This window comes from Lutra lutra, chromosome 5, assembly GCF_902655055.1.
Source record: "Lutra lutra chromosome 5, mLutLut1.2, whole genome shotgun sequence".
Taxonomy (NCBI): Eukaryota; Metazoa; Chordata; class Mammalia; order Carnivora; family Mustelidae; genus Lutra; species Lutra lutra.
Genome location: NC_062282.1, coordinates 108027779 through 108053452, shown reverse-complemented (window position 1 = coordinate 108053452; position 25674 = coordinate 108027779). Strand labels below are relative to the sequence as shown.

Here is a 25674-nt window from a genome sequence, read left to right as displayed (position 1 = left end):
AATGAAGACTGTACATTAGTCTCAGTAAGTGACAAGGAATAGTGTGATAGGAAAGAAAGCACTATTCCAAGAGCTATTTCATAGGTCAAATCAAGAGACTTTGGTAACCGCCTGGCTGTGGGAATTGAAATCAAAGAAGGAGACATCATTGGGTTCCCAGAGGTTTTTAGCCTGGACTGTTGTTGTATGGCAAAGGGACGCCACAGAACTGACTGAGGAAAGCAATATGAAGAACGCAGTTGTGAGGAGAACACTGAGTTTATTTTTAGATGTGTTGAGCATGAAGCAGTGTCACGATGGAAACAATCCAAATGACATTCAACATGGGAGTTATCCAGGAGCTTAGCAGAGATGTTGTGACCAAATAGAAAGCATTTGGGATTCCTAAATAGTTGCTGAACTAATGGTAGCAGATAAGATTACCCTTAAACATGAATTTATTAAAAAGAATGCTGCGGTTAGAACTTGGAAGAAAACAATGTTTCAAGAGTTAGCAAAAGAAAAAGAGCCAGCAAAGGAAACGGGAAAAAAGTGAGAAGTTGGCAGAATAGTGCTGTCAGAAAGCCAAGCATGAAAGCAGTTGATAGTGTCAAAATATATTAACATGACAATGTTAAAAAGCAATCTTTGGGCCCTAATGGAAACTAAAGTAAGCTAATATGATATGCATGTTAAAACATTAAAATGTTTTTCTCCTTTGAATGTATGTAAGAGATGCTGACAGAAGCCTGTTGCATGATATAATTAATGTATACATATTTTAAGTGCATTTTAGTTTTCATATATTGTTATGTGTTTGTATATTCGTACATCTCTCTATGGGATATATTTTTTTGTGAACAGAAGTTTGCATTCAGCTTTCTTATGTTAGGTTCACCTGTTGGGTTTTTTTCCTTCAGCTTTTATGTAATTATTCTGGGTCTGGCAATTTCAACATGCTGACTAATGGTCTGTTCTTTAAAAACAGAGTTCTGGATTTATAAAATGTTTTATTTGAAAAAGTTCACTGTTGTACAGATATTGGGAAATTCATAAGGATATGGTGAATATTCTAATTGCAACTATACCTTAGTCATTTAACATGCTCCAATGATCTTACATAGTCATGTAGTTTTTAAAAGACACAGACCAAAGTAATTATTAAGATAGAAGCAATAGTACAAGAGTGGATCCTTCAGAGAATGAATTGCACAGGCCTTCTCCAATCAGGAGTTATGTAGGGAAATCATTAACCTGCTCTCCTTTCTTTCCCCCCTCCTCTTTGGTTTTGTTTTTTTGTTTTGTGGTAGTCTGACCCTTGGTTATCATTACAGAACTATGGAGGTGCAATGAGACCCCCCCTGAATGCTTTAGGTGGCCCCGGAATGCCTGGAATGAACATGTAAGCAAAATGCTATGTTATCCTGTTTAGTAAAGTATTCTATTTTCTGTCTTCTGAAGTCACACTAATTTGTAAGACAATTTAAGCACCTCAATTTCTGTGTAATATAAAGTGAAACCAGAGAACATAAACTAAGCATGAGCTGTAGAGTTTGCTACATTTTCACAACATATTGTTTTTCTGCCTTCTCTGCAGCTTATAATTTTTTCCATTTTCAAATGCCAAATGCCAACTTTTAGCCAGATTTTCATGTTTCATTTGTTTATCTAAAAATGAGTCTTTTATAACTAAGCACATAGGCTCCATAGAGTCTGTATAAAACTACAAAGAGAGGGGCGCCTGGGTGGCTCAGTGGTTAAGCATCTGCCTTCAGCTCAGATCATGATCACAGGGTCCTGGGATTGAGCCCGGCACTGGGTTCCCTGCCTGGCAGGAAGCCTCCTTCTCCCTCTCCCCCGCCCTCTGTTCTGTTCCCTCTCTCACTGCGTGTCTCTGTCAAATAAATAAATAAAATCTTTGTAAAAAAAGAAAACCAAAAACCTTACAAAGAGATGCTGGCACCAAGACAATGACGCAACTCCCTAGAAGCAGACAATTGATATTAACTTCATTTTAATGATGTATAGTAATTCCTAAAAGTTTTTAATTCCTACATAGAGTCCTTGCTTTGGCTTTGTTGGTACAACTCGTAACCCAAGAATTCTCTTTGGTAGTGTCTTCTGTATTAAAGAACTTTTCATATGATTGGATGAATTTTTGTTTGAAAATTAAGATGTGCTTGGATAAGGACTAAACTAAGTTTTTTGGTTGTTTTGGTTTGTTATTTACTGAAAAGACGTTTCAAGCCCAAAGCCAGTAGCTGTTTCTAGAGACCCAAAGTAATACTGTCGGTTAAGGGATTTTTATTTATTTTTCATTATCTAACTTGCCCTCAAAGTTCCACATATACCAGGTGCTTGCTCATGACTTTCATTAATTCACTAAAGGATCAATTCCATGATGTGGCCTAAAGAAAGCTTACCAGAAATAATGAAACTGTTCCATATAGGATTGTGGGTAGTTTCCTTGAATATATTTTTCCATTAGTCCATGTTTTGGTTACTTACATATCAAATTAGATAATTCTGCCATCACTTAATGGCATTTAAGATATAATGAGATAAGCTCTTTTGATATAGATAGGGATTTTTGTGAGTTTCTGAAGCCATTTTCGTGGAAAGCAATTTTGCCTAAAATAGAAAATAGGTTAATAAGTGGATACCAGCCAGAATCAAAACTAACAGAACAAGGGGAAAAAGTAGGTCAAATTTTCCTATCACGTCTTTTCACTTTTAAAGTAAAAATGGGTAGGCATGAAGTCTGACTCTTCTTAAATCCCTCAAAGGCTTAGCCTTTAATGGTTGTTACAAAAAGGAGTGATATTTTATGCTTACATCAAAAGCTGCAACTCTCACCAATAGGATTTAGATATATATAAAATTTACCTACCTGAGATTCTGATTTTAAAATGCAATAGCTTTTAGGGACTATAATTTTGAATACTGGGTACAGATGTACACAGTATACATTTGAATATTATGATCAGTCTAGACTTATCAATAAATATTAAGATTGTATCTAATGTCATTTTGTATATTACACTTCACTATAATTAGCCATATGGTCAACTTTAGATCAACCTGTTTTTATGGGTATAAAGAAAGAAGTTATTTTTATGTGATCGTTAAGAGACTCAGCTACTTAAAATTGTCTAGTTCTTTTCTCACATACACTTAAACAGATAAACATTAACATTTAATGGATACATTAAATTCCCTAGACTATAGAGACTAAAAATATGGCTCAAATTTTTCAATATTATTATTTTTATTGATACTTGGATTTGGGTTTCTCATTTAAATATATACCAGCTGCTTTAAAATATTTCTTAATACATAATGTTGTATTGTTCATATAATTTCTGGTTTTTAAAGAAACCTTGAAGCCTTCCAGATTCAGATTTCCATTATTTGTTACCTTTAACTTTTATTTGGGTTCTTATATATAATTTTCAGTTTTCTGTAAATTAGGATATTCTTTTTTTTTTTTTAAGATTTTATTTATTTATTTGACAGAGAGAGATCACAAGTAGACAGAGAGGCAGGCAGAGAGAGAGAGGAGGAAGCAGGCTAACTGCTGAGCAGAGAGCCCGATACGGGACTCGATCCCAGGACCCTGAGATCATGACCTGAGCCGAAGGCAGCGGCTTAACCCACTGAGCCACCCAGGCGCCCTGTAAATTAGGATATTCTTAAAGAACAATGAAAATGTAAATATTCCCATATTTACATTTGTAAATATTTCCTTCAAACAAGGAAGTTCTAATCCAACTTCCAATCCAATGGACGATCCAACCAAAGAGAATAACTCTTGTGTTGATATTGGCCCCAGCAAAGCAAAAGTGAATTTAAAGAGATATAAAAAATAAAACATATTATGTCCATCGTTCTCAATAGAGTAAAATTTATTGAAATTTACTTAATGATTTAGTATCTTTAAAATAGATACTAAATCTTACTATGTTATAGCAAATAAGTGCTCCTTTTTTTTTTTTTTCCAAATAAGTATTTCAAACTAGCATTTGTGGCTTTCTTCATGTTACTTTTTTACATGTTGGGTAACTTAAAAATCAAAGAAAAAGGCATCAGGATAGTGTTACTTTATTTATTTATTTATTCATTTTTAAGATTTTACTTATTTATTTGAAAGAGAGAGAGAGCATGAGAAGGGGGAGAGTCAGAGGGAGAAGCAGACTCCTCACCGAGCAGGGAGCCTGTGGGACTCGATCCCAGGATTCTGGGATCATGACCTGAGATGAAACTGAGTCATCCAGGCACCGGAGAGTGTTACTTTAAGCTATGTTTTTAACAGTCTAAGATATTTGTGTGCTAAGGTCAGGTGGGACCTGCCAGAGAACCATTTCTGGATGAGTTTTCTTTAGCTAGTCACATTTTCTTGTTTGCCATGAAAGTATAATGACAATGAAAATAACATCCATTCGTGCCCACTTGTAATTAAATACTGTATTCTAACTAGGAAACTATTTGGAACAAAATTTTGATAATGTTATTTAAAAAATTATTGGTTACCTCCAAAGAAAATAATAATTCTGATATAATTTTTATATTTCTGTGCTCTAAACTCAGGATAAGTTATACGTAGTGTCATCTCAAATTAAGAGTATATTTTTAATGTCTCTATAACTACTATTTTTATAAATAAAAACTTAATATCAATTTCAGTAATCTAAAGTAGAATTTACAGACTATAGCCAGAATGTAAATGTTTTCAAATGCATTACAGATAATTTTTTAAAAGAAACTCTATTTCTAAATTAACTACATTTTTAGGGGTGCCTGGATGGCTTAGTCAGTTAGGCATCCCACTCTTGATTTTAGCTCAAGTCAGGTCATGATCTCTCAGGGTCATGAGTTAGAACTCCATGTCTGGCTCTGTGCTCAGTGGGGTGTCTACTTGATGATTCTCTCTCTCCCTTTCTCTCTGCCCCTCCCCCTGCTCACTCACTCTCAAATAAATAAATCTTTAAAAAACAAAAACAATAAATTAACTGTACTTTTACAGATTTCCAAAGAATTTAGGATTCAGCATTACAGCATGCCTAATTCAACTTTTTATATGTTGGGGTTCTATAGAAATGAAGAGGACAAAGGATTTCAAAGGATCTAGACCTTCTTGTTATCCTATAGAATGATAAAATTTGGGTAGTTATTATTTTGAAATCAAACAACTGTATTATAGAAGAAAAGAGGATTTTTCTCTACAGTAATCATAGTTGCTTGGATTGCATCATATCTGTATACCCTTACCAAAAAATACCTATTTCTTTTAAATTCCATATTTGCTCTATTTTTAAATGAGGCTAACCTGATTCTACTTCAAATTATACCTATATAAAAACTTACCTTCAAAATAATGCCTTTATCATAGTTCATAAGTTATTTTCTTGATAATAATGATGGTCCTCAAAAGGACTGGGAATTACTGAACTTAAGTAGTTGTTCCTTTAAAAAAAAAAAAGATTTATTTATTTATTTAAGAGAGAGAGAGGGAGAGAGAAAGGGAAGGGGTAAAGTGAGAGAATCTCAAGCAGACTCCCCACCGAGCGTGGAGCCTAACAGAGGGCTCCATCCCATTACCCTGAGATCAAGACCAGAGCTGAAATTGAGTCACACACCTGACCACCCGAGCCACCCAGGTGCCCCTGAACTTGAGTAATTGCTCTAAAAGAACTACTCACTCGTATAGCCCCATTTTATTTAGCACTATTTGTGAAACTTAAAATGTTTTCAAACACAGTGGCATAATTGGGGAAAATATAGCTTATCATGTGAATTATCATATTAAATCCTTTTAGATCATATGAAATCACCATCATAATAAATGCAATCTAATATGAAATACATAGTGTGCTGAGACTAGATTATTTATCAAATAATTGAAATGCATAAAAGGTATTGTTACTGATAATAAATGTAACATTTAACATTTAATTTAATGATATTTATTTAAGTAAAATGTTTAATTATTAACAATTTAGCATATTAGTCTAACAAATAATTTTTAAATGGTAAATAAAATATTTTATTATATTTAATCTTACATATTCCTGTTTTAAACATAATATGTCAAAATTATGAGATCATTATCAACATAACATCATTATATACAAATTTTTGCCATGATTTGGATATAGTATATTTTTAAGCTGTTTTAAGATAAATATTTCCCAATTTCTTTATTATACTTCATTTAACACCAAACAATGTGGATTAACATCAAACAAATCAAATGTTTTACTAGATCAGTACATATCCTATGTTTTACCTCACTTTCCATTCATTAAGACATTGAATCCTATATGTATGATTATCTTCTAAAGTGCTGGAAAATCATCATCATCACCATTTTAAGAGGCACCAGTTTCCAGAGACAGTACAAATGCCCTTAACCTTCTCCTCTGTGTGCAGTACTTGGACCAACTCCTTTCTGGCATCTTATTTTATCCCTTATTCCTCCAACAGAATTGGGAGAAGTTGCATTTGAGCACCCTGATAGAGCCCATAGACAGAATTTTCATGCCCTTCCCTGTTTTTTATACCCCTGGGAAATTCCAAAACAAAATGAAAAACAGTTCTAAATAGTCCAAGTTGGATAGCTTCTATCTAACACATTGAATTTCAAGTTTAAGGTCCCTAAAATAAGAATCAAGGGACTTTTTTTTTAATTAAAAATTTCCTCTGTCTTTCAATGCAATTAGAGGGAAAAGGGAATTTTGAGTGACCCTAATTACAGAGGACCTGCTGACAGCAGTCTACTTTTTATTAAGTAGTATTTACTTAGGTATACTTAATACTAAAGCATGAGAACAAGAGACCTTTTTTACTTAATTAGGCATTAAGTTTGTTTTAAAATATTCATGTCCTTTTAAGCTATAGAATACAAAACATTATCCACTACCCTAAAATGAAGTAATATACTAACATACATTGGCATAGATTACTTCCTATTTTTCCCTAGATTTACTGTTGCTACTGTCTTGAACTGTAATTATGAAAACAAGAAATGTAATTCCATTTTTAAAAATTAACTAAATTAAAGAGGGCACATGTTGCATGGCACATTGGGTGTGGTGCATAAACAATGAATCTTGGAACACTGAAAAAATAAAATAAATTTTTTTAAAAGTAACTGAATTATCAGTAGCACTGTAAGATAGAGTGATATAAAATAATATACAAAGTAATATATAAAGTAATCTGTGATAGTCTGTGTGGGATTTTTTTTTAGAGCCCGATTTAATCACCTTTGCTATATATTATTTGTAGTTTAATAAGAGCAATCATTTTATGTATATTGGTATTTTTTAATAATTTCGTTTTAATTTTGAACGATATATATGTGGCAGTTATATTTATGTCATAGGATTACAGTTTATGTTTGTTTTAATTAGTGATTTTTGGGGTGCCTGGGTGGCTCAGTGTGTTAAGCCTCTGCCTTAGACTCAGGTCATGATCTCATGGTCCTGCGATCGAGCCCCTCATCAAGCTCCCTGTTCAGCAGGGGGCCTGCTTCTCCCCCATCTCTCTCTGCCTGCCTCTCTGCCTGCTTGTGATCTCTCTCTGTCAAATAAATAAAATCTTTTTAAAATTAAAAAAAAAGAAAAAGAAAAAAATTAAAAAACTGAGACATCTGGGTGGCTCAGTCAGTTAAGCATACAACTCTTGGTTTCAGCTCAGGTCATGATCTAATGGTCCTCACATGGAGCCATGCATCTGGCTGTGCACTAAGCATGGAGTCTGCTTGAATTCTCTCTCTCCCTCTCCCTCTGCCCCTCCCCTACTCTCATGCACTCTCCCTCTCTCTCTCTCTAAAGTAAATAAATCTTTAGGAAAAAAAGAACTCAAAAGCTATGAAAATACAGAGAGTAATTTCAGTATTGAATTAGAACTGCATGGTAATTGAATTGGAAATATTATACTTTATGATTTGTTATTGCTTACTGTAAACGTTCAAAGCATAAGTTAAAATTTCATTTATCATATTATCTTATAGGGGTCCAGGTGGTGGTAGACCTTGGCCAAACCCAACAAATGCCAATTCAGTGAGTATATGTATTTTTAAATTTTCTTTGCATGTTGTAGCATTTAGCAATAAAAATCTGTGGCTTTCAAAAGTCCTAGAATTGGTTATATTAAGTTTTTTAAAAAGTAATCATTCCAAAAATATATTTTGCATATATATTTTTAAATATGTTTAATTTTTGAAATTATATAATTTTTTTTACTTCATAGTCTAATGTAAACATGCATTCTATGTAAATTAACAGACTTCCAAAAATAAAACAAAATATGATTTAAGTATACTACAGAAGCCTTTATTTATTGTAATATATATGTCATAAAATGATTTGGTCTTTTAAAATAAATGTAATAATCACTAAGTTACCAGATAACCTCAATCTCTATCAGAGTTATTATGATTTTATTTATTGTACTGTTACACCTAGGTTTGCTCTCTTGCTATCCCAGGAAGCAAGTACACATTTGTCCAGTGCCTGTCAGCCAAATTGGTGTTCTTATACATCTATCTACATATCTGACGTTCTGTGAATTTTCCCAATATGTTTTGTGATAGCAGTTTGACTCACAAATATTTTTCTCTCTTAATAATGTCACATAAATATACGCACAAGTTGAAAACTAAGCTTTCGGTGTTAAAATTAATATGATTTTAATTAGATGATCCTGGTGATGTTTTCCCTTCTTGACTTTGAAACTTTGAGTTTCTTTAGTATGTGAGAGAGGTCTGCTGTGTAACTCTGTGTAGTGCGTGCACTGCACAAAGGTTTCTCACTCAAAGGATTCAGTACAGCTCGTGCTCCACTTGTAAAGTCTATGAATATCTGCCCAGCAGGGATGCCTTTTACTAATATGCCCAGAGGTAACTTCATTGACTGGCAGTGGACTTAAAGCTAAATAAACATGAAACTGATTCAATGTTCAAGGTTAATTTAAACTTCAAGACAATTTAAGGTGAAGTATGTGTGGTATAGAAAGAATCATCCTAAATTCATTGCTCTTCTAAGGCAGAACCACTTTCTTCTCAATCAAGTAAGCAGCTGTCATATTTTTAGAGAAAAAAAATTATTTTATCTTCCTGTCTCTTTGGTTTCAATAGCTAGTTGGAATAGCATTTGGGGTGGACAGAAGTGATGATCTTGCTTTCATTTGGGTCTTCAGTATACTATTTAATCTCAACAAGTCTTCCTATAATACTGTTATGCTGGATTATGTTATAATGTATCTTTATCTTCTAAAATTCCTTTAGTTTGCCTATGTGCTTTTGAAGAGTTCACATTTCTATTTGCTTCTTGCTATATGCCTTTCAAATTCATTCAAGATTTCACTTTAAAATGGCATCTGGCTAGCAGCTCAGGACACAGTTCTTTCAACTTGCTATTAAAATACCCATAAAGGGGCGCCTGCGTGGCTCAGTTGGTTAAGCGTCTGCCTTTGGCTCAGGTCGCCATCCAGGGCTCCTGGGATGGAGTCCATATCAGTCTCCTTGCTCAGCAGGAAGCCTGCTTCTCTCTCTGCCTCTTTCTCTCTCTCTCTCTCTCATGAATAAATAAAATCTTTAATTAAAATAGAATACCCATAAAGATACAGGAAAAACAATTTTTTATAACACTGAAAACTGTGACAATCTTCCTATTGCCAGAATCTGGAAAGACTTTCTATTATCTGCACATCTGTTGAAACTGGATTAAAAAGCACAGACAGTGCTCCTTAACTATGTAAGCCTTTCCACCTAGAAGCAAGAAGACTCTTCTTCCTCACTGTCCGTGCTCCCTCTGCTGCCCCTTGCAGGCGGCCACATGCAACTTCCACCCGCCACTGCCTGCCTCCAGCAGGACCACCTTTTACACATGTGGCTGGAGACTCTCTCCCTCAAAACCTCCTTAGGAAGGTGAGCAGGATTTGATACTGAGAATGGTGCCTTGTGCCAAGAGGGTATATTATCCAAGTAAGAATATGGCGGAGAGGCAGAAATGAAGACTGAGTTCTGCATTCTGATAATTTTTAGTTTTCATGTCCTCCACCTCTTCAGAATTTCATGGTGCCAAGCAGTGTGGATAGGAGAATGTACTCTAACAAGTCAGCAGCTCTGAATTATTTTGGACCCTAGAAAGCACTAGGAATTAGGGTATGAGGTGTGCGTGTGAAACGGCCAGCCTGTGGTCATGGTGAATGGACACTTGACCAGCACACATGTGGTCAAGTAAGAGAGTTGAAAATAATCCCTTGTGTTAAGAGCTGTCCCATGTGAATACATCTCCCCCTCACTCGAAAAAATGTCAATAAGGAAAAAAAGTGGGGAAGGCTTACAGCTTTCTCTTCAGAAAGAGAAAGGGGGTCATCATCCCAAGTTCAGAAAAGCAAAGCATTCCTCTGAAAAAGTGATTGATTTTGAGAACAAGAAAAAGAATCATAAAAAACTGATGACTTTCTGCCAAAAACATAGGGCTTACACATGAAACAAAGCAAAAAAGTAATAAAGAGGGATTTTCCCCTCTAAATACCATTGATTTTATTCTAGTGACAACTCCTCTGTATTGTTTTGATTTCCAAATTCCTCAGACTTCTTGTCCGTGTTTTTAATTATAGATACTTTTTATTTTGTATCAATATAGAAAGTCTCTGGCTCTTGAGGCCCACATTTTCAAGTAGTTGATTATTCTGTTTTTGCTATTTCCAGATATGTTTTGTATACTGTTTTTTTCCTTTAAATGTTTATATCAATGTAACTCCAGATTTATAGAAGAGTTGCAAGACTAGTACAAAGAACTCCCATGCACCCTTCACCCAGATTCCTGAGTGTTAAAATTATACTGTATTTGCTTTATGATTTCTGTTCTCTGCATATACATATTTTTTCCTGGACCATTTGAGCTGTATTTAAATTGCTGACATGATGACGCTGCATCCCCAAATATGTCAGTATGTGTTTCCTAAAAGCAAATACATTATCTTTCATAACTACAGTAAAGATCAAAATTAGAAAATAAGCACTAATGTAATGCTATTTTCTAATCTGCAGACCCCACTCAGATTTCACCAATTGTCTCAGCAGTGTTCCTGGTAACAAAAGAAAATCCCAGTTCACTTGTTATATTTATGCATCATGTCTTTTGGTCTTTAATCTAGGACAGTTCCTCAACTTTTCTTTGTCTGTCTTAACCTTGCAGTTTTGATGAATGCAAAGCAGTTATTTTGCAGAATGTGCCATAATCTGGCTGATATTTCCTCATGATTAAATTCAGGTGATACATATTTAGTAGGAATGCCACAGTAGTAATGTGATTTTCTCAGTGCACCATCTCAGGAAGCATGTGATGGTGATTTGTCCCATTGCTTGTAGTGTTAACTCTAATCCCTTAGTGAAGGGTGGTACTTGTCAAATTTCTCTACTGTAAAATTGCTGTTTTTCCTTTTGTAATTATTGACTTGTGGAGACATACTTTGAAATTACAGTAAATATCCTCTTCTTCCTCATACTTTCATCTGCTACGTTTGGTATACATTCATGATTCTTGACCAAACTGGTCTTTTTTTTTTTTTTTCTCTCTATTGGTTTCCAAATGGCTGATCTCTAATTCTGTTTTCCTTCTCCCATTTATTAGTTGACTGTCTACTTAACAAAGACTTTTTCTTCTCCATTCATTCATTCAGGTATATCAGATGTACTTGTGAGCTCTTATTTCATTCAATAGGTTTTTGATGCTAAGATCATTCCAGATTAAGCCACTAGGAACCCCTTCAAGCTGAATTATTTGTCCTTTGTTTGTTTGTTTGTTTGTTTTTAAGATTTGTATTTATTTATTTGAGAGAAAGAGAGCTTGAGGGAGAGATCACAAGCGGGGAGAGTTGGGCAGAGGGAAAGGAAACTCTCCACTGAGCAGGGAGCCCAGTGCAGGACTCCATTCCAGGAACCCTGGGATCATAACCTGAGTCAAAAGCATACTTACCCATCAGAGCACCCAGGGCCCTCATTTGTCTTTTTGACACGTCTGCGTTATTCTTTGAACACTTGTAACTCATCCTGAGTTTTCCCGATGTTAGCCATGGGAGCCATGGTTCCCTTTAGTGGAGAGTGATACTTAGAACCTATCAGAATGATATGGCTTCTAGAACCTCTCAACCAACATAACTAGGATTTAGATGTATGTTCATGCACATATCCATACACCTCTATATCTTTCTGTATCTATCTATAGGTTAAAACCATGAGTACCCACCAGTGCATCAATTTCAGTCCAAAACAGGGTGTATTCTAGACTTGCTGCTTTCCACTTCTCTGAAAGTTAAAAAATCTGCCTACCATTATGTATATTTATTTATATTTGCTTCATTTTTACCAGTCCACAGTTTTGTCATGTAAGAGTATTTTAATCAAGGGGCATCTGGGTGGCTCAGTGGGTTAAAGCCTCTGTCTTCAGCTCAGGTCATGATCCCACGGTCCTGGGATCAAGCCCTGCATCGGGTTCTCTGCTCAGTGGGGAGCCTGCTACCCCCTCTCTCTCTGCCTGCCTCTCTGCCTGCTTGTGATCTCTGTCTGTCAAATAAATAAATAAAATCTTTAAGAAAAAAAAAAGAGTATTTTAATCAAAAGTTTTGGGCACCCTTTTACATGGAACATAGAAGAAAACATTTTTAAAGGACAATATTTTTAATTTAGAATAAAATTCTGATTTTTACTTTAAAGTTCCTTTGATATGAACATTACAATATTAGCTTCAGATTCTTCTTTGGAAGTTTTTTTTTTTTTTTTTACAAATTTACCAATGATTTTTCCTTTTTTGTATCTTTCAAAGGAACTGGGCACTTGGGTTCACCTATATAGCACATTCTCATCATTAAGTAGGAAGCACTATTGGGACGCCTGGGTTGCTCAGTGGGTTAAGCCTCTGCCTTTAGCTCAGGTCATGATCTCAGGTCCTGGGGTCAAACCCCGCATTGGGCTCTCTGCTCAGCAGGGAGCCTGCTTCCCTCCTCTTTCTGCCTGCCTCTCTGTCTACTTGTGATCTCTCTCTGTCAAATAAATAAATAAAATCTAAAAAAAAAAAGTAGCAAGCACTATTATTGAAAATATCTGAATTATCTTTGTCTGGGGACGCTTTTGATTAAAAGGTCCAGAAAAACAACCAGACTAGGATCATATTGAGAGAATGCATACTGGATTATGTATCTGAAAAGTCCGGATATAAATTTGCTTTGGGGCACATTTGATTCCAAGGATCCAGATAATGTCACCAGGACCCAGTCTCCATCACTTACCTTTTTTCCTTGTCATGACAAGAAGGCTATGTGGAATCCCAGATGCATATCCTCAGAGCTCTCAGTTTAGTACAACTGAACTGAACTCACAACTCTTTATCACTTAAACATAGAAATTGGGCATAACTAACTGAACTAGATTTGTTTGGTTTGGGTCCTGTGCTCATTCCTGAATTATGACCTGAGGTTACAATGCTCTTTCAGCCTGGCCAGGTCACACAGGCCCCCACCTGAGCCCCACCCAAACCACATGGGAAAATAAGAGGTATGGTTCACCGAAGAAAATTCAAGGAATTGTTAACAGAAGAGGACATAAGCAAAAGCTACAGATGTCCAATATAACATTGTATTCATCAACTCACTAACATGACAGGAAAAAGAAAGAAGAAACTCCTTTAAAGAAAAAAAAATGGCAATCTATTATAATGATTAAGCCCAAAGGAAATGCAAATATCTTATTCCAGAGAGGTTCTGCTCTATACAAATATATGCTCATTAAAAAAAAAAAAACACTAAAAAATTGTAGAATATTTTCAACTTTACACTGACACAGAGGGTGTCTTGATGTTGTCCTCCCTGTAGCTTCGAAGTGTTTTTAAACTTCACAGTTGAAGAATGCTACTAACTATTTTTTAAAAAGAAGCCAAAATCTCTAGCTACTCTGCTCTTCCCCTTGCTACGGCACCACTGTCATGGATATTAGGAGTCAGAATATTTCAGAATATTTGAATTATTGGTCACAGATCTTGAATTATCTGTCTAGCTTAACCAGACAGTACATACGGCTCTGAATTTTCTCATCTGACAAATAAAAAATTCTTTTAATTCTATGATTCTGATCTTTAGCTCTCTGATCTTACTCATCTCCATCTGTGTTTTCATCTTTCAGTTCACATTAATAGATATTTTGTATGGAGTCTGGAGAGGTGCAGGAGGAGATTAATCACATTGGGAGAATTTGGACACTAGAGGTGGAAAAAAGCTTGGACAAAATAAAGAATTAGGCTGTTAGTGGCTAGGGGGACAGTTTGTCTGGGAAGGTGCAGAAGGTGACAAAGCAGAAAAGAGGAAAAGAGAGCCATGAGGGAAAAATCTAAACTGTATCATCTGTGTGGAAGAGAGCTATATTTTAGGAAGATAGTCTATAAAATGGATCTAATGGAGAAATGGCGTTATTTATATTATAACTATATAATATAAATATATATATATATATATATATATATATATATATATATGGTTTTACAGGTTTTATAAAATGTTATCAGAACCTGAGGTAGAGTGGTGATCACACATAGAATCAAAACACTTGGTGATCTTTGATTTGGGGATAAAGAGAAAGAAAAAGTGGAAGATGATTTCAAGTCTTTGAATCCAGGTATCAGGGAGAATGGGAATAACACAAACTCTGCTAGAAATAGAAGAGAAGAAGGAGGTTTAGGGGGTAGACAGGGAGCTTTGTTTTGGAATGTTAAATCTTCTCCTCAATCTAATAAAATACTAGATCAAGTGTGACGCCCAGCACAACATGGAAATGTATTCAGTTGAAGTTTTATCTCTAGTCCTAATCTCTACTAAATTCCCGATGCAGATTTCTAAATATCTGTTGATCAACTCCTACTAGTGCCTTCGAATTCAACGTGTTGGATATTTCCCCAGACTTGCCCCTGTTCCTGAATTCCTTACATATAAATTAGTAGCACTATCACTCACCCACTCACCAAGTTGGAAAGCTAGGAATTGCCTTAACTTCTGCCTTCCCTTGTCCACCACACCTAGTTTGTCACCATGACCTGCCAAGTAGATTTGTGAAAAGTCTTTCAAATTTTCTTACTCCTGCTTATCTTAATCAGCACTGCCTACAACACTGAAATCTCTTGCCTAGACCTTTTGCAATAGACTCCTAACTTGTATTCATATTCCATGATGAACTAGAGTTATCTTACTAAAATATAAATTTGAACATGTCGCTCTCAAACTGGTGACTCCCTATTTCCTACAGCATAAATTCAGTCACAGTCTGACCAATCATATGCGTATGATTTATTTCAATTTCCTATAAATACCACACTGAGATTATATACCATTTCCCTAATAAACTATATACTCTCATATTTCTTTTCTTTCTTTCTCCCTCTCTTCCTTCCTTCCCTTCTCTCTCTCTCTCTTTAATGCTGATCCTTCTCTTTATCTTTCTGGTGGTCATTTACTCTCTGTAAGTCAGCTACCCAGCTCAAATATCTTCTGTGCTCACATACTTTTACCTATATTGTTATATTTTATGTCTCTCACACTAGGCTGTCAGGTGCTACTGGTAACTTTCAAGAGTAAAGGTTCAGTGAAGTGCTACTAGGGGTAGGATCCCAAATGTTCTTTTTCTTTTAATGAGGGCACCAAAGAATATGAAGTAGAAACAGTGAGTATAAACCAAGAGCTTGATAGGACACATGGAAAGAAATTGGACTAGATGAGGTAAAAATTTAAGTATTTTTAAATGTTTTATTGTTTTTAACTGTACGTAAAGGAATCATGAAGAGGGAGAAATTAAAAACCAAAAAAGGAGCAAGGACTTAGGAGAATGAGGTAGTTGGGAACGGCTAGCTCGGGAAATAAGCGGAAAGATTTTCTTTTTTTCTACCTGGATAAATGGATAAAATTCCAATCTATTAATAAGAGTATTGAATTAAAGGTGAAAGTATAGCAAGAATTTGATAGCTTTAATATATGAAAAAGGGCTGACTGACTACCAAATCAGAAAGTCAGTTGTTAATTATTCAAGAATTCTTTGAGCTAATTGTTAAATCATTGGTAGCTCTAAATCTTCCATGTGGGAATATTCACACCATATAAATTGGCCAATGCTACAAATTGGGACCTTTTCCTTCCCTGAGGTTATTGGGTTTACTGGCACACCACTAGAATGCTCAGGGCTTCCATGAAGGCCAAGCCAAAATGCTTCCAGATAATAGTAAAGAGTAGGTTGACATTGGAGAACATGATTATATTTTGGACCTTGTCCTTTGTTTTGTGTCTCTTTCCAGGAAATCCCTACTGTGAAACAGAAAAATGTGGCTGGGGGGTGATCAAAGAGATGGAAATTAAAGTAGGCTTGGAGCACTTGGGTGGCTCAGTCAGTTAAGGGGCTGCCTTCAGCTCAGTCATGAACCCAGGGTCCTGCAATCAAACTCCATGTCCCCTGACTCCCTGAGCAGAGGAGAGTCTGCTTCTCCCTCTGCCCCCCATCATCTGTCCTCATGATCATTCTCGCACTCTCTTTCTCTCAAATAAACAAATAAAATATTTAAAAAAAAAACAATGTTCTACAATAGGATATTAACTAAAAATACTGGAGAAACAAAAAGCTGACAATGGTGTGAGAGGGGGCAGAGTCAATTTAGTAGGGAAATAATGGACTTAAACATGGAGGAATTGTAAGGGAAGAAGATTCTGGTTAGAATATAGAATAATATTTGTGAGTGACATGAGGAATAAGAAAGTGTCAGGCAAGGGAGTTGTTTAGATCTCTGTAAATAGTTCTAGGATGTGGTCATACTCACAAATGGAGGAGAGGGAAGTATATTGTAAAGTGAAGGAAGGCAGTGAGGTGTATATTCCAAAGATCTATTTGAACTCAAGACTTGAACTCACACAGGGCTTAAACTCATGACCCTGAGATCAAGACTTGAGCTGAGATCAAGAGTCAGACACTTAACCAACTGAACCACACTGGCACCCCTAAATTCCGAAGATTTAAAGCGTGGTTAGTTAGATCATATTTTGAAAGTTGGTGAAGAATGATGGTAGGCACTAGAGAGAGGTAGAAGAACATGGGCCAGTTGCTAAGGTTATAAGGAGATGAAAATTGGAGCCAACAGATAAGGTGGTGATTTGGAGGGAGCAAATGTACATGTTTAAAATAAGAAACAGAAGGGGGCGCCTGGGTGGCTCAGTGGGTTAAAGCCTCTCCCTCGGCTCAGTTCATGATCCCAGGGTCCTGAGATCGAGCTCCACATCGGGCTCTTTGCTCAGCGGGGAGCCTGCTTCCTCCTCTCTCTCTCTGCCTGCCTCTCCGCCTACTTGTGATCTCTCTCTCTCTCTCTCTCTGTCAAATGAATAAAAAATCTTTAAAAAAAAATAAAATAAGAAACAGAAGATGGATGGTAGATCATGAACCAAAAGGGCCCTGGGAGAGCAAAGTTGTATTTAGCTACTAAGTTTAGTTAAGTGTGTACTGGCCGTCAAGATCTCAGAACTCCTAGTGGATGTAATCCTCATCATTAGTGATGCTGGGCAGGCTGGTCATGACCATCTGCAGGGCTGAATTACCCAAAGGCAGACCAAGCAGAGACCTCAGAGGCATGTAGTCCATGCTTAAGGCAAAGCATGGACACCAAACAAGGAGAGAATTTTCAAATAATTTAATATTAAATATTTTCCCCTTGAATGAATATCCACTAAAGAAAAATCATAACTTTGTCATACTTCCTTCTTCTTACTTTCAAGTTTCATATTATCTTTATGTTTAATTATATGGAAGGTTTTGAGATAGAGGAAGGGTTTAGGGTAAAGACACTATAATCTTTTCACTATTCTAATGGTCCAGTTCTGGCTGTCTGCCTCAAAGAAGGTAGTAGTTTGTTGGCTTTTTCCAGAATAAGGCAAAAATATGTGCTCTGGATGTGCAGAATCTTCATCCAAGTGAGCTGGTGAGCTTCTGTGAAAAAAAAAAAAAGAAAATATTTGGACTTAGCTCTCTTTGTTAATAATCTATACTCAAGGGCCTAGTTTTAAGTACCTGTTTTCTAATTTTCATTTCTTAAATTATGTTAACAATGTTGAGTTAATATTCTAATCTCTAAAAAAGAGTTTGGTTAAGAGCGTGATTCGAAGGAAAGAATTTGTTGCCCATAACTGATCCCCCCAAATTAGTAGTTTTTGGAGACTTACATTAATGAAATCGTATACATTTATTACAGTATTTTCTAGTAGCTAATTAGAAAAGGGGAAAATGTGAAGCCTGCAAACCAAGTATTGACCCATACCACATGAATGTAGTAGCCTAAAACCTATCTTAAAAAATAATAATAATGCATCCCAGAATGCACATGAATTAGGAGTTCTATCTGTAAAAGCTATTAATTTGAAAACTCTGGTTTCTGGTTTTTAGCTGCACAAATATATATTTTTCTAATTACAGAATAAGTGTCATTAGCATCAAGCAGTGAGTACAACTGCTCTGAAATGAATATAAGTTGAGGCTATAATTCTGTCTAAATTCCTCTTGACCTATATCCCCTCTTTTTTATAAATTCAAGATAATGTTGCATTTATTCGTTTTTCTGGCACTCAGATAGATACACATGCCTTTATTCTTTGCCATCCTTTGTGATACTTTTTAAAACTTGATAAAAGCCAGAAAATAGATTTATTTTAGGTAAGTCTCCATACTGTCACATGAATCAAAATATATATTTCTTTGTCCTATTCATGTTCCAGATACCATACTCTTCAGCATCTCCTGGGAATTACGTAGTAAGTACATTTGGGATTGTTTGCTCATAAGATTTGATGTTATGTTTTATTTGGGCAATGAAATAGTTGTCCAGATGTTAAGAAGAGCCCCTGTGTATTGGCCAAGAAGGGAACATCTGATATGTATTGAGTTTTTCATCTGCCAACCTCACTACATATGTTGATGTTCATTAGTGAAACAGTTATCAATCTGGCCAAAATTGCCCTGAGTACTGTGTTTTACTTTAGCATATGTTTCTGTAAACCAATACAATACAGTCTGTCCAATCATGAAGAAAGCCATCCCCAGTTACACAATGATAAGCTTGAATTTGCAGTTCTCCAGGAGGATAATCTACACCCCCCCCTTCACCCCACTCACCACACACAAAGTTGAGGAAGACATTAGACTCCCCTCCCCCAACACAAAGGAAATCAGAATAATGCGTAGTAATTTAGGGGGAGGGGCTTTTGAGGGTTTTTTTATGCTTAGAAATTGAAAACACTTGCTTTTCTTCTTTTTATTATTTAGTACATGTTAGAATTTTCCACTAATTCATACACAACTAAAGTCAAATTTAGAAGGTTTTACCTGAGTTCTTGAACTTACAAATGACCTTTTAACCATCATCACCTTATAATCCTTGCTACATCTCAAGACCACCCTGGAAGATACATTGTAATAATATTTAGGAGTACAGGCCTATCAGAAGAGAAAAGATAAAATGGTAAGAAAGGAAAACCTTTCCCTAAGAAATTTTGGAGGAGGTAGCTAACTGGGGTAGGAAAAAAGGAGGGCTTAAGAAGATTAATGAGCATTTTACTCCCCTTAGAATTAATGTTTTATGAGTGTAGTAAAAAGCACACGCTGTTTTGGACCTATGAACTTAGTGCTCAGTGTCCTCTTAAGCTGTACAAACTAAGAAGGTCTAACTTTTTTCACATTCTCTATGAAGCAAAAATGAAAGTAAGAACATGTGGGTAAAACCTATTTTTTTCTTAAATCACTTGAGAATAAGCCTAATATATAATTCTATGAAATTATAGACTTTTATCTGAAAGGAAATTTAAGTTGCTTATTAAATAGCAAATAAATATATCATTTGAAATAATTAGTGGGCTGTGTCTACACATTCAGAATGAAGTACAAATTTATCCACTTAGTAATTTACCCAGATTAATTATGGTACATCTGAAAAATTCTAAAACCCTTTGCCTGAATTATCCATTTTGGTTGTCTGAAATAACTGAATCAACCTTAGAATCACTTAATTTCCATTTCAGATTGATTAGTAACCCACAGTATTAGTCAACATTGCCTCTCATTTCTAATTGACATGATAGCAGAAGGTACAATACTTTAGAAGTGTTATAATTGATTCCAATAGAGAAAGAAATAGCATCAGTGTGTTTCTTTAAACATACGAGAATCTTTGAGTTTTAAGCTTCCTATAAAAAACCCTGATATGAAACATAAGAAAATCACAATAAACTAAATCACAAATACCCATGAATGATGCTGTTGTATGGATTTGTAAAGGCCCCAGTAAATGGCTTCTCCTTAACCTCATTATACCTGATGTGATTAAGTCATGAATAATAAATCAGTGTTACAGGCTCATTGTTTTTGGAAACTTGTCAAAACAGTCTCAACGTATTTAAGCTAAATTATATTTTGCATAATATTGAAATGATTGTGCATTCAAAGAAAATAAATTATGGAGAAAATATATTTCCTCTGTGATTTTCAAATTGAATTATTATAGATAAGTCTAACTTTTCTTCTGTTTTTCCTTATATTGTTTAATGAAATGCCTTATTTTTACTGAAATTTTGTATAATTATTTAGGGTCCTCCAGGAGGTGGAGGGCCACCAGGAACACCCATCATGCCTAGTCCAGCAGGTATTGTAATCACACTAGCCACACGGGCATTTGATTAATAGAGTAAATAACAAAATATAAAAATTGTTATGATGGAAGGTTAGTAGTATTCATTATCTCATTGACGGTAACAGAAGTAGACTAGAGGTAGCAAGTAGGAAGAAACAAGGTTCTCAAATAACCATTGTCCAATTACTTTAAGCATGTAGAAAATCCCTGTTGTGGTAACAGATAAAATCAGGATTAAAATGGTGTTAATCTCTATGAATTGCCCAATAATTTATCTGACAAAAAGATTCCTTGAGACTGTGAAAAAAAAAAATCCAAATCTCACAACTTAGAAAAATTCTGCATGAGTAACACATGAAATACATGGGTCCATTAGATTTAATAAGATCCACCATTATCTTACGAAGGTGGATGTAGATGTGCTTACACGTCCATATGGATTTATTAGCTAATAGATTCACTATGTAGTACAGGAATTTTTTTTCTTTTAATCTTCATAAACTAAAATACCTCAATATTTTATCAATTCACATGATGATTTTAAATAGCTTTATCCTTTTTTTCGAGACTGTAATATAGGCTATTAAATGCATTGTTTCTTGAGGACTCTAATGGTGGGAGTTGACATTGGTGCAGCCCTCCCTGGAACAGCTCTGGCAACAAGTATCAAGAACCATGAAAAAGTTCATACCACTTGCCTCCATAATCCTTCTCTGAGAAATAATTAGTGATACAACCCAAGATTTATGTGGAGAGGTTCTCACTTGTCTTAATTAATAGTGAAATAATAGATACAACCTTCAAACCTAATCCAATTTTAGTGATGTTAATAAATTAATTTTTTATGGAATATGGTATAGCCATTAAGATTATAACCAAAGAATTTAATGGACAATAAATGTTCATGATTCAATGTAATATGATCCCAATTTTATTTTAAAACATATATAACACAGAAATGTAGAAAGTAGAAAACAAAGAAATAGGGCTTTATCAGTGTTAACTTTAGGTAATGAAATAGATGGGAAATTTTTGTTATTAGGAAAAATTTTTAATTATGTTTTACTGTTCAATTCATATGTTCTTAGTTGGTTTGTTGAAATCTAAGACATATGGAAGATTGGAATTAAATATCATTAATCATACCAATAAATAGTAATTTTTACGTTTTAAATCTTTTTCATTTTGAAAAGCATCAATTTGATAATTAACGCAAAATTTTGCTTTGCTTCACTAACTCTTTGGAATATATCATAAATATTTCATGGATTTCTGTCCTCAGAGCATCTTCATTGAACTGAAACAGAATTCATTCAAGATACAATTATGTGCTTTGGCTCAGGTCATGATCCCAGGTCCTGGGTTCGAGCCCCACATCGGGCTTTCTGCTCAGCAGGGAGCCTGCTTCCTCCTCTCTCTCTGCCTGCCTCTCTGCCTACTTGTGATTTCTGTCTGTCAAATAAATAAATAAAATCTTTAAAAAAAAAAAGATACAATTATGTGAATTGAACATCTTGCCCACATTTGCATTCTTGTATGGTGAAGTTAAATGTTTAATTTATGAAGGTAGCATGTGATTAATAAACACTTCACTACAATCTAAGAAAAAATTTTCAGAGAAACTGTTAAACTTTGCAGGTGATAAGCAATCTGATTACATTCCATCCTTTCAAGCCAGAAATTGCCAGCAGTATGTCTTCCTAGCCTTGTGCGTACTCCTGTGGATACATTCTTTTCACAGTCATTCCTCCAATATGAAGCCAGTACCCTCCCTGCAAAAAAATAGATGCCAGAAGATACACTTTATTATAAAGTTCCTCTGTATATAAAAAGAAGTTAGATATTTTCTAGAAGATGCAACCTTATTCCTTTGTGTTTTTTAGATGAAATTATGTTTTTGATTGATATGAAGAATAATAAATTTCTTTTCCTTTCTACCTATTTAAAATACAAAGTAAAAAACACATTTCCTTGCCAAATTAATTACTAAAATTAGTCTAAAAAATTAGTAAGGCTAATAAAGATGAGAAACCATTTGAAGATTTCCTATGTTTAAGAAGCAATCCAAGATTTTATGAAAAATACATTTTTATGGGATAAAGTGTATTCTGTTAGTTAAATCTCAGCAGATAGTTACTGTCTGAGGCACACAATATAAAATGTGATCTTTCCTTCTGTCAATGAACTTACTAGAATCTTGTTGGAAGCAGGAGGGAAGAATAAGACAAAATATTAACTAGAATGCAAAGCAGAATTCAATGATGGGGGAGTATTCATTAATTTGGAAGTATTAGAAAAAAACAAAATTTCATGTAAGTGGTAACATTTGCAGTGGGCCTGGAGTAGTAAGTGGAATTTTAATAGATGGAGACTGAGCAGAAGATCAGTGGAGGAAGTAAGAACAAAAATACGGAGATTTAAGAGGTTGATCATATGCAGGCTGATTTGAGAGGAGTATGATGTACATAAGGCTATAAAAATAGCCAAGGCCACAAAAGTCATTTGGGACCTTACTTAGTATAAACAGACAGAGATCTGAGGTGAGCATTTCAGCTTTTTCAGCAGTATGATATATTAATCTAGATGTGAAAAATAATATTTAGATTTGTGGATCACTGTTTACAAACAACTGATAAATGACAACTAACCTACTCTCTACGTGGTATCCATTAAAATAATAAACTTTTAATGTCTACTAAGCAATTACAAAATAAAAGGAAAATTAGTTGCTCATTTCTTTTTTTTTTAGTTGCTCATTTCTTACTCTATGTTTATTGCCATGAGAAAGTAAATTAATTTTATCTTCTACCTTGAATCAGTACAAAAATTGTGAAACACATTTTTTTTTTCAGAATAGAAAGGCCCAATGCATTATATTTAAGAAAAATGTATAATTGTGGGAAAATAGGAAAACTTTTCCTAAATGTAAAATATATGGCCTTTCACTCCAGGTAATATGTTATAAAAACATATGTACTCAGAGACTTAATTAGAATTAGCTAATAGACATGAAATGTAAATTTAAAAAAATACTATAAAATGTTGTGTATTTTTCTATGGATATATACTATAGTTGCTTTTACTACAATGAATCAAGAATAAAATGCATGAAAAAAATTTCATCGAAAGTTGTACAGGAAGAAGCTGGCTTTTACTTCAAGCAAGAGAAATTTTCATTCCAATTTTATAGTCTTGTCCTACTTTCTTTCTTTTAGAATTAAGCAAGGATATCCCACCAGCTATTAATAATTATTAGATAAATAAACTGTTTTATAAATTGGTGTATAAGAAGCCTAAGGAAATAATGAACATTGAAAAGCTACTGAATCTGAATTTTAAGATATTTTTGTTATATTTATACATACAAATTGCGTAGTGAAATCTCAAAGTACCCATGTTTTTTAAAAGAAAAAATTTACTGTAATTTTTTAGATTTTTAAAGTAATATTCCTTTCGACCTGAGTTATTCAAGTGATTACTCCTAATATATTAGGTAACTATTCCCATTTACAACCACAGAATGACAATTTCTGAGTTGGAAAATGACATACAAGTATTGTTTCTGAACATTAGTAATGACTATTTCAAGTGCTATAGCTATTAATATGTGTGTGTGCACAGATTATCTTTATTATTACTTTGTGTTGACTTGGGTGTAAATTATAAAGAAAGATATTAATTACATAATGTTTTGTTTCAGATTCAACCAACTCTGGAGACAACATGTATACTTTAATGAATGCAGTACCTCCTGGACCTAACAGGCCTAATGTAAATACGAACTTTTAATAAATTTTGGAATGTAGTTGAAGGCTCAAACTCTTAAGTGCATTCCATTTCCTAGATACTATTTAAGCTTTCTATTGTATTATCCAGGAACTTATTAGATACCCCCCAAAATCAAACCCTTTCTAGATTCTGGGTTGAAAAAAACGTAATACATAAAATATATAACAAAAGGTTTCATATCAATATGACCTAAATGTAAGACTGCACCTAATCAATTATAAAATGTCAGTGCATAGTTTTATCTCAGTTCTTACATACTTAATAATAATATTTGAAAATGACAGGTAATACATAATCATTTATATTTACCTCATTTTTAGTATCACTAATTTTTTCATTGTGGTTGTTTATTTCTTTCATCCTGATTAACTTGAAATAAATTAGGAAATTTGATATGCTTGTTTTTTTAGATTTTTGAAATCTGGAATTTAAATATGAAGATGAAGCAGGTCTACATAAAGAATTTGGGTGTTCTTAATAAAGCATATGGTTATGATTTTTCCGTAAAAGCTTAAAGAAGAATATTTATCTATAAGACCTACATATTAACAAAAAATATTTATAACAGGGTATAATTAATAGATATATACATGTATATATGAATATAAGGTCACTAAAATGAAATAAAAATTAGAAGACATAAAAGGAATTTTACATAAGTATACCAAGACACAGGAATGAAATAATTATTATAACTGAGCTTACTAGCAGTGAAGACAACACATCCATCCATTATTATGATACTTGAAATATGGCCAGTCCCAGTTGAAGTGTGTTGTAAATATAAAATACATGCTAGACTTTGAGGCATTAGTATGAAAATATAATGTAAAATATTTCATTAAAATTTTTATGTTGACTACATGTTGAAATGATCATTTTGATAAGATAAATAAAATATATATTAAAATTAACCTGTTTCTTTTTACTTTTCAAACATGGCTGCTAGTAAATCTAAATTTACTTATGTAAGTTTGCATTTGCAGCTTGTATATTATTTTTGTGAAGCAGTACTGCCTTTAGTTATCACTCTTTTCTTTATATAATCAAATAAATTGGTTTTCAGGAAAAAAGAAACAATTTCCTGTGAGTATACTCTAAAAGGTGTTTCCACAGTGATCTTAATGAACATTGAATATGATAACAAAAATGTTCATTGTAGAAATCCAGCAAAAATACAGAAAAGTTCTTCATAGTGCAAATT

At 34.2% G+C, this 25674-nt stretch overlaps 1 protein-coding gene across 5 annotated transcripts in view; it reads left to right on the top strand.

Moving 5' to 3' along the window:
- SSBP2 (single stranded DNA binding protein 2) overlaps positions 1-25674 on the top strand; it is a 312411-nt gene that overhangs the window by 267289 nt on the left and 19448 nt on the right. For 3 of the 5 annotated variants that reach the window (XM_047730989.1, XM_047730987.1, XM_047730991.1), the window contains 5 exons: positions 1290-1381; positions 7994-8042; positions 18775-18810; positions 20639-20693; positions 24382-24452. In XM_047730989.1, the coding sequence (XP_047586945.1) occupies positions 1290-1381; positions 7994-8042; positions 18775-18810; positions 20639-20693; positions 24382-24452 (303 nt within the window). The remainder of the gene's footprint in view (positions 1-1289; positions 1382-7993; positions 8043-18774; positions 18811-20638; positions 20694-24381; positions 24453-25674) is intronic. The other 2 variants (XM_047730990.1, XM_047730988.1) reach the window with 1 other exon arrangement.